Source organism: Daphnia pulicaria, chromosome 1 (genome assembly GCF_021234035.1).
Source record: "Daphnia pulicaria isolate SC F1-1A chromosome 1, SC_F0-13Bv2, whole genome shotgun sequence".
In the NCBI taxonomy this organism is placed as follows: domain Eukaryota; kingdom Metazoa; phylum Arthropoda; class Branchiopoda; order Diplostraca; family Daphniidae; genus Daphnia; species Daphnia pulicaria.
Window position 1 is genome coordinate 31,087,472 of NC_060913.1, and position 9,809 is coordinate 31,097,280.

At 42.8% G+C, this 9,809-nt stretch overlaps 1 protein-coding gene across 5 annotated transcripts in view; it reads right to left on the reverse strand.

Moving 5' to 3' along the window:
* Nucleotides 1-9,316, reverse strand: part of LOC124340644 (vacuolar protein sorting-associated protein 13-like) — a 34,079-nt gene extending 24,763 nt beyond the window's left edge. The window contains exons 1-17 of one of the 5 annotated variants that reach the window (XM_046793259.1): nucleotides 9,056-9,316; nucleotides 8,863-8,991; nucleotides 8,649-8,735; nucleotides 8,380-8,574; nucleotides 7,467-8,317; nucleotides 6,930-7,398; nucleotides 6,281-6,865; nucleotides 6,109-6,217; nucleotides 5,283-6,031; nucleotides 4,227-5,119; nucleotides 2,226-4,142; nucleotides 1,736-2,157; nucleotides 1,230-1,359; nucleotides 920-1,144; nucleotides 576-791; nucleotides 401-448; nucleotides 228-281 (exon numbers count right to left, since the gene is read on the reverse strand). In XM_046793259.1, coding sequence (XP_046649215.1) covers nucleotides 228-281; nucleotides 401-448; nucleotides 576-791; nucleotides 920-1,144; nucleotides 1,230-1,359; nucleotides 1,736-2,157; nucleotides 2,226-4,142; nucleotides 4,227-5,119; nucleotides 5,283-6,031; nucleotides 6,109-6,217; nucleotides 6,281-6,865; nucleotides 6,930-7,398; nucleotides 7,467-8,317; nucleotides 8,380-8,574; nucleotides 8,649-8,735; nucleotides 8,863-8,962 — 7,050 coding nt within the window. In that variant the 5' untranslated portion in view covers nucleotides 8,963-8,991; nucleotides 9,056-9,316. The remainder of the gene's footprint in view (nucleotides 1-227; nucleotides 282-400; nucleotides 449-575; nucleotides 792-919; nucleotides 1,145-1,229; nucleotides 1,360-1,735; nucleotides 2,158-2,225; nucleotides 4,143-4,226; nucleotides 5,120-5,282; nucleotides 6,032-6,108; nucleotides 6,218-6,280; nucleotides 6,866-6,929; nucleotides 7,399-7,466; nucleotides 8,318-8,379; nucleotides 8,575-8,648; nucleotides 8,736-8,862; nucleotides 8,992-9,055) is intronic. The other 4 variants (XM_046793250.1, XM_046793242.1, XM_046793268.1 and 1 more) reach the window with 4 other exon arrangements.
* Between the last annotated feature and the right edge of the window lie 493 nt (nucleotides 9,317-9,809).

Below are 9,809 nucleotides of genomic sequence, written 5' to 3' on the forward strand. Positions count from 1 at the left end.
TTTTCTTCATTTCCAGTTTACTCTCCGCCCTGATCCCCCCGAGTGTTTATATCGTGGTCAAGTCAATCAAGTTAGTGATGAGCAAATCATTGAGAGAAAGAAAATAAAGAGAGAGAGAGAAAAATCAATATAGTAACAAAAACGCCGGATGAGGCTGTGCAATAAGGATTCGCAATCATTACGGACAGAAGGGACGGAAAACGGGCGGGAGGTGGTCATTAACTCACCAAGGATGTCGCCAACGAGGCAACGGACCTTAAAGAAACCGTGGAAGCCCAGCGCTGTTCATTCATGAATAAAAACCCAAATTCCAAAAGAAAGAAATATTTTCTGAAAACAACTGAAAAGGAGGGATCGAAGCAGCTCTTAGCGAAAAGTTTTTGATGACCTAGGTATTTACCTTCAATGATTTGCGCACCTTCGCCTTTTTAGACGACTTGCCGGAATGCTGGAATGTACAGAAAACACACACGCTACAGATAAGGTGAACTCGAAACAGGGCTTATTCTCCACATGGTACATTGAGAAGGCGGCAAATTTTCTTCGTTCCTGCGATAACTGATATGCAATCTTACCTTATAAGCCAACAAAAGACCAGTGTTGTTGATCATCCAAAAGGGGCAGTAGACCGTCATATGAACGGTCTGATCTTTGACGGTAGAAAAGATGCCCAAGTCTAAAGTTGCCTTTGCAGAACCGTCGTACGAGATCAGACTCCACACAGATAACTCGACTGGAATTGGCCGAATTTCTTCTTTGCATGCCCAGTCACGTTCCAGATAGTTCTTCAACTGGAAAAGGGAAAAAAAACGGGAAGATTAAACTTTAATCGTTTCAGCTAGAATATGTCTCTAGCGTTGATCTGTTTCTCATCCGTGCCATAATTCTTAGAGCGGAAAAGTTGAGAAACGCCTATTACCTTCAAGACTAGGAAGGCAGCCCCAGGCTCCACTGAAGAGAGATAACGGCTGGCGCCTGGTGGCACAATCAATTCGTTCACGGCGCCGCATGTAAGAATATAAAGTGGTAGCGGCAAGGAATTATGCAAAATGACTGTCGGCCGCAGATGGATCGCATAGCAAAAGCTGTTTAGCGTTTTCTTCCTCGTGTCTTCCAGATATATGTGCTCGACGTTCCCAGTCACCTATAAACAAATAGACAAGCAAGCAAACATGAGAATATTCTAATTACACCATCGGAAAAGGGTCGATTCAACGAATTTTTTTTACCTGCATGAAGAATGGATCTTCATTATGAGAAGTTCCGGAAGACTGCCGCGAACTGCACTGCAGCACTTTGTTGATGGTATTCTGGCGTTGAAGATCCCGCCACACAAAGGGTACAATCGAAACGCCATATCTAGATAACTCAGAAGAATTACCATGGATGTCGGCATTAACCTTATAAGCATTCGCAACGCGTATTTCAAGCGCTTAGATTACAGTGAACTTCTAAACGGCTATTACATGCGAAGCGCGTCCTTTTCCCCAAACATTGTAAACGAATCGGACAGACGAGGAATACGTAATTCTATCGATGAAAGTCAAATCCGAGTCGGTTGTCGGTGGAGTAGGATACACGTGGCATTCTTTTGTTTTTCTTTACTTCAATATATCAAGTCTAATAGAAAGCTACCAGCTATATTACACCAAGTTTCCCATTGACCTTATTAACAGAAAAGCTGTAACTTCAAAAATAAAAATTTGACAAGCAAAGGCTTTGGCGAAGGACTCACCCAAGAGGACTGAAGAAAAGTTCACCAGTCGGCGTGTACAGAGCAAATAAAGGGACGTTGAGTACGCCGCACTCTTCCACTCGGCCCACTCCATTCACTTCGTTGCCAGTCTTCGTCATATAGTAAACGTCTATCGGTTGCTGGAAATGATTGTGAATTTGTACGACGCCTCGGAAGGTTATGGATCGGAAACCAAAATCGTTGCAAATATCGGCAACAACCCCGATATTTTCATCCCTTGCAGAACGTCCAGCTGGTAGATAGCGACGGCTGGAACGGCTAACAGGAATTCCATTACTGTAAGAAAGGTCTGGTATCTTGACTGTTAAGATCCTTTCGTTTTCCATCTCTTCGCTTAGGATAGAACGGGTACGAGTTTTAGCCCTTAACTTCAAACCAATTTTCGATCCGGATTCAAGAATCTGTGTAAAATTAAAAATGAAAGATTTAATTAGTGCACGTTAGTAGCGTATTCTGAGGTTATAATTACCAGTTCTTTGGCATCGGTGATAGATGCGTCGTCGACGGTAAAATCAGAATTGTGAAGACTGATAACAACGTTTTTGTCTAACTGATTCTGGACCACGTAAAGTGAAGGGGGCAACAGATCCCGTTTGGACAGTTTTTGATTAACTGCGTCGCTAAAGGCTTTTCCCAGCAGAGAAACAACATCAAGGAAGCTTCGAGTCACCGTCAGTTCCATAGTGTCCGCTGATTCAAATTTGATTTCCAGTTTAGAAGAGGGTCGATTTTCAAATTCAAATCCGTCAGAAAAATCTTCCACGACTTTTTTCATCTTCATCGTCAGTTCCCAGGGTCGCTGTCGAACCGGTCCTAAACGAGTGCAATCCACTGGTTCAAGTAGAGGTTCCCACAAAGCCAGTCTGCTATTGTAATAGCCGGCTCGAAGATTGAGGCTGGCGGACAATTCTAATACTGAGCTCCAATTCTTCACACTGGCATTCATCTTACTCTCCACCAAAACCAAAGGCGAAGTTCGGTTGCCCTGACCCGTTTCAATCATCATTTCAAAATGATTAAAAACCACAATCATTTCTTCGCTGCGACAGCGTTTTCCATGGGTTTCTGAAGGCGAAGGCAAGTTATCGAGTTGGACAAGTTCGTGAGCTTCAACGCCGACTTCTGTTTCCAGGAACGGGAAGTTAAAGAAAGCCAAGGGTTTCATTTCCCAAAGGTTCGCCAACGAAGCCGTTTCTATTTGATATTCTTCCTCCTCCTCTTCTTCTCTCAGTGACGAGCCGTCATCGTCTGTCAGGGCCATACTTTTGCTCACACTCGCTAGCAACGCGATCGTTCCCGGGGACACACTTAGAGTCACGTCACCTATGTTTACGTCCACTTGAGAGGCTTGCTCATCTTCGCACAACTTCGCTTTGACAGCTAACCAGCAGGGACTCAGAACGGTGGCCATGGTTCCTTGGCGATGAGCAGGATCGAAAAGGCAGGAGTAAATGTGGAGTTTGGAAACTTCTCCGGAGATGTCCATTGCTTGCGGTAGCAGTAAAAGATTCAACTTCATTTCAAAGTTGAGAACAAGGGCGCTGGTATCGAGGCGATCGATTCGATCCACCAGAAAAATGTCCGGTTGGTCCACACGGACCGCGACCGTTATCAAGGGTACAAACTGAGGAATTCTGCTGCGAGCTTGAGCGACGTGAGAAGAATTGCTTGGTTTAACTGTCGGCTTCGTAGAAGAGGATGATTTGGGCTTAGGCAATCCTGAAGTGAAGAAGCTCAAGAGCCTCAACAAGTAACTTGGGCACAGAATCAAAGTGAATCCGCACAAATGTACATCTACTTTCGAGTCTTGTTGCTTTTCTTGTTGAAAACTAATCATCAACATTTGTTGTTGTGAGTTGCTACCGGATTCGGTGGGATAGAGAAGGCAATTGATTGGTCTCTCGACCAAACGCTTCGATGTCGAGTTGGGGGTCCCTGGAGTCGTTGGAGATGAAACGACAGATGATTGCACCAATGGTCTTGTGTCTTCAATCAAAAATGAATGGAGCGTGACTGTCGATCGGATCGACAAATCAGTCATCAATTGGCCGGAGACATTGAATCCCTGTATGGCCAACTTGGATAGGGGTCGCTCTAATGTTGTTGTAAACGTCATTTCTTTTCTAGGAGCATTATTCGTGAAAAGCTCCATTTTGATTTCTTGCAGTTTAACGGAAAACGCTATCGAGACTCGAGTAGGTCCAATTTGTTGCAAGATGCTATCGACGGAAAGTTCTGAAGATTGAGAGGATAAAAGTGGACCATCCACGTAAATTGGCTTTCCTTCAACGGCACTTGTCGGACGGCTGGATTCCCGATTTTTTATTTCGTGTTCTACCGCTTCGGTCAGTTGGTTATGTCCTTCTTCCAAATTATCGAAGACAATCTGAAATAAGGCGGAATAAAAATGATAAGGAATAATTAGAATTACTAATAGAATCACTAATAATAAGAATAATAAGACAATCACCTGCATGAGCTTGCGGTAGACAAACTCGCTGACGACGATACTAACTTTGCCCAGCTCTACGTCTACTCTGAGATTAGGTTCTTCATTGTACCAAGTACTTGTTAAATTTCGCACTAGATCCAAATTGAACGACAGCGGCTCGATGAGTCCTCTCTCCGATTTCACTTTCATGCCATCTACGACGGCCAAGAAGATGCGAAGCTCTTGAAGGTTTAGGCTGATTGAATCCATGATGGCTGGAGAACCTATCTCGTTGCGAACATTCCTCAGGTCGAATCGATTTTTCAAGGTGAAATGCCCAAGATCAATAATCAGAGCGTCGGCACTATTCGATCTTTGGGGGATGATAATATACGGGGCTTGGAATTCAATATCCAACAGAATGCGAGTCGCTTTGTCGTAGACCTTCTGCACGTTTTCTCTGGCAGCCGTAGCAGCGGCCGATGATGCTTCGATAAGAGCTTCTTTGGCCGCTTGGAAGTGATTGACGAAGGCCAGCAAATCCTTCACAAAGCTGCTCAAATAGACTGCTTTCATCCGACTCATTTTCAAGTGGATTGCCAGGTCGACTTTATTCATATCGACATAGTCGACGTCTTCCGTGGCGTTATTAAAAATCTTTACCAGCAACTGGATAGCTCTTCCGTCTACAACGGAAGCAATCTCCCGATAAAGTGTGTTGCCGTTGGGGTTTGCGATGCGGAATTCATTGAGCCCAGCTTCGAAAACGATGTGTGAAGCTCGAACGGAGGTTTCAATCTCCAACCCACTGATTGTAATCTCAGTCAGACGCAGCTTCCGCGTCAGTACATTCACGCCAAAGTGATCGAACTGAGCTTTCAACTGAAAATCTACAATTTCCGTTGATGCAGTTCGTCGCCTTTTCTCTTTACCTGAAATACACGAAAAATAAAACATTAATCATTCGTTGGGCGATAACATTACACAGCCTAAAACAACGGATTTTAAAAGTTTACCTCTCCACTTGGCAGCTTTGATTTGCAACAGAGAATAACATTAAACAAAAATTTTAAAAAAGGTAAATTAAAAACTAACCTTCACTAACGAGAATTTTAACCGACTGGTTCTTTAGGGCATCAGCAGAATTAGTCAACCGAGTTGACTCGACAGAAAGTGTGTCATCGATCCGAGAGTTGAGGTCGGAGCTCAATTGAAGTAAGTCAATGACGGCTTCTTGATGAAAATCACAGTCGAGATACGAGATTTCCACTTCAAGCTTCCTCACCACCGACTTGTGCCTTGCGTGAAATTCGGGGGAATGCTTGTCAACGTCCACGAAGCGAACACGGAGCAATTCTTTTGAAGAATCGTAACTGTTGATGATTTTCACGCTCTTTTGTTGACCCTCTTTAGCCAAATGGTCGACGAAATTAAGGCTTAAGTCTTTAAGAGTGAGATCCACGACGGTTTCAAAAGTTTTCTTCGTGCAAACTAATGCCAGATTCTCCATCCCGAAAGAAAGGACAGGTTTCGTGAGGTGATTGTCGTGTGCAACTGACAAACTTAATCGAACGTCCTGAAATTCGAACTGCAGCATCAACTCCGTGGGTTGAAACAGTTCGGGTTCGATGCTAGGTTTAGCTGCTTCCATATCCGTCGTTTCCTGAAGGCTGTCTTTGTTGCTGGCAATCTTGAAAACTTCTTCCAAATGTTCTAAGGCACTATCATCACGGCTGATGTGAGTTGGCAACTCCACCTCGGTAACAACCGAGGCAACAACTTCATGGGAAACGTCGGGAGTCGGAGAGGGTATACTTTTCAATACCGCAGCAAAATTTACCAATCTAAAAAAACGAATGAAAGTTTAATAGTTTAAATTCCTATTTCATGGGAAAATTTGAAAAAGAAAAACGATTTTTACCTAGTATCTAGCACATCAATATGAATCGATGGAAGTTGCCCGGAAACTTTTAATTTTGGGAGTCGAGGGTCGTCGAGTAAAAGACATTTTTGGACGATTAACTCGATACCTGTTAAAAATTAAAAATGCTAGTCTTTATTTAGTAAGTGAAATATAAGCAAACTATACTCACTCATAGGTTTCAAAATGAAAACATCTGTTTTGGTGTCTTTGACTAGAACATTCCAATCTTCATCAGGCAGTACGGAGATAACTTGAACGTCGCGAAGGCTGAGCGAAAATTTGTCGTAACTGCTTTTAAGCATCTCCTCAAGAATATCTTGCTCAGTACTTCCAATGCGCATCAACTGACTCACTTTTGACTCATCACTTCGTTTCCTGGAATCGACACTCTTCAACGAAAAGTTGCCCATGTTGCAGAGGATCTTACCGCTATTGTTTCTGAGGCAACCACCGAAAGGTAGTACCAAATACGATCCTTTGATATTCACATCAACATCCATGACGGCATGATTTCGAATGGCGTAATCCAAGCCTAAAGCGGAAGTCTTCTTCAAATCTTCCAGCTTCTGCCTGGCCACAGCCGTAAGTTGGGTAAGCTGGGAAGCCTCTTTCGATTCAAACATGGCGCTGACTTTTCTTAGGGTTGCTACATCGTAAGTGATCAACAACGGCTCAGCCGCCATTCTAATTCTCTTGTCACAACTTTCATCAAGCGGGTTTGTTTCATACACAAGAGTAAGGATTTCCTTGTTGGCTGGATAATAAAAAGAAACAGTTAAAAAAATTTAAAAATCACATTGTAACACATGTTTCAGTACCTTCCAATGGTCGTACTAAACTAGGAATATTTTCGTCCTGAGGAGTCCCGTCTATAACGAAGTTCCCAATTTTGACAATTGCATTTAGGGCTTGACCAGCCGGGCGTTGCTCAACAGTGGCTTCCACTCTACTGAGGCTCGACAGTAAGATAACTGGTTGTTTCTTGTTGGTGTTATCGTGCAGCAGAATAACGAGCTTCTTGAGAAAAAACTCGAAACGATTTTCAACAAATGTTTTCGGGAAATTAGCAGGAACTGCATTTTCTTCGTATCCAATTGCGTTGAATAGTTTTGCTTTTTCGGCAGGGGTCATCTCTGCTTGAAGACTTTTAACAACACTCTCAGCCTCAGGGCTGACTGCGACGGAAGAAGCTCCGGACCCAAACCAGCCACCGAACCAACCTCTAGTTTTCTGTTGTGCTTCGGCATCCTCCTTGATTTTCTGTTCGTTTACTCTCATTCGTTCGACCTGCAGCGAAACCATAATTTTATTGTTACTATAAGACAACAAAGATAATGCTTAAGAGCGAATGTTACCTTCACTTCCGCTTGTCTTCTGGCCAAAGTAATATTGAACACATCAAGCCGGCTTTCTAATTCTTCCAAGCTTCTTTTTAGCTTCACGTCTTCCTTCTTTTGCCAGAGCTTTGTTTTGTAAAGTTCGATGTATTGACGTACCATGTCCTTGTGTTCTTTCATGTGGGACCAACGCCAATTTCTTCTCCTGCGGCGGACGTTTTCTTCCAGAACGCATTGATAAGCAAACAGCCACCAATATTTGGCATATTTCTTGTATCTGCCGATGACAGGTCGATACTTGCGATATGGCGATCCTCGATTCAACCTTTCAATGTTGCCCAGGAATCCGACAATGTCGTTGTACTGACTTGGCGTAAGTCCCATCGAAATTTCTTCCATCGTTAGGTTGACGAAGATTTTAGGGATCGTGTAGTTGGAGCCATCAAGCTCTGGTCGAGTGTTGATTCGCAGTTTTGCGTAGGACGTTATAGGTCCAGCGACGTAGGAATCTCCATAGGGTCTTGAGTTGGCATTTGCAATGCCTTTTCGAAAGTGCTCCACCTGGTCTGCGTTCTTCATTTTACTTAACAGTTGTGTGACGTTACTCAGCCAGTAAACTGAGAGACATTCCAGACTCAAGAGCTTGTAGAATTGCTTTGATGGCTCAGAAATAAGAGTCGGAACCCACTTTCCATCTGTGCTTTCAAGGGCCAGTTTCTTCATGGTCATTCCAAACGCAAACGGATGACTTGGATTGGTAATATTATCCTCGAACCTAATGTGGACATCTTCCACCGTCACCAATAAGTTCTGAAGGATTTGCGCCGCTAGTTTGGCCACGAAACCATCATTTTCTTGCGTATTTTCGCCTGAAAATAAAAGAAGAATCATGAAACCTGCAAGTTCAGAATGTTATTGGTGGGAAATATACCTGCTGTTTCACGCGCCTTGGCGTCCTCAATTAGGGCTAGCTGCCTTTCTTTTGCCTCCTTACTGGCAACCCTTTCTTTTTCAGCATCGTAAGCAACACCCTGATTAGGGATGGCCAATAAATACAACCCTTTGATGCACACTTGTGTTCGTGCAGCATAAATGTTTGTCCACGGTATCTTCAACACCAGCTCATCTAAATTATAATTGTAAATATTAGTTAAATAACCTCGAGAAAAAAATTTAAAGCACTAAAACAATGAGACTTACCTATGTGACCAGCTACTGTCTTCACAGGCAAATCTAATTCATCTAAAGCACTCTGCTTTAGAACGAGCCTGTTCAGCACAACATCACCTGCAAGCAAAATATGTAGTAAATTTAACTCATGAATGAGTGGGTGTGGTTTTTGACAAACAGATTGATTTACATTGACAATGAAAGTATGAAGAGAAATTAGTCGATACTTGATATGAAATCTTACCTCCAAGAAGTCCTAACTTTAGTTGAGAACTGTTGAGATTTTCAATGTAGGCACCCAGAAATTTATTTAGCTGACTAGAAACCACAGCTTCAAACACCATTTTGGAAAATCAGTTCAACTGAAAATTTACTGCATAGCAAAATAAATGATTTACAAATCTTGGTGTTTCTTATAATTTTATGGCTTGACTTACGAACAGGAACAACTTTACAATCCAAGAATGCGATTTCATGCGTAATTTACATGAACGTTTCAAGATTGACAGATAAGAGATCAGTAATATTTTTCGGGGTTTTTCCCTAGTAAAGATACAAGTCATACAACGTATCTGTGGCAGATCTGTGGTTAATGTTACATGTGACCAAAACCCAACTTTGTTGATGATTAATCAGCAGCTGACTGAACTCAACTGAATTTTTGGGCAGACGACCATTGTTGTCAAATCTAAGGGGGAGGAAAAGCACATCGAATGATCCGAATCAATCACGTCGTCGACTTGTGGCGACTGGCGCGTCGTAGTTTTTGTCACAGATTCCAGAGTAAAATCACGCGCAAAGTTCTCATGACGCAACAACAGAGATTACGTTTCAGTTGACAAAATTCTGGTTTCAGCAAGACAAAAGAAAATGAAGCCATAGAGAAATCGGCATCTCCGATTTCGTGTTGATCAGGAATTGGTCTCTCTCTCCCATAATAAACAACGCAACACAACGGTAGCGTTAGCCAAGACGGAATTAGACGGCCATCATTCCGTCAATTCCAATTGATGGACGCTGTCATTAACAAGGGAGTATATATTTCCGTTCCGGAAAGTAAACAAAAGGAATGTGTGTCATGACACCGAATTTCACGGAAAAAACACCCAAAGTTTTTCTTCTGAGATTGAAATATCGACCGCTAGATGTCAGAGGCGTTTGATCCCAAAGTCTAAAAGGCGGGAAATGGAG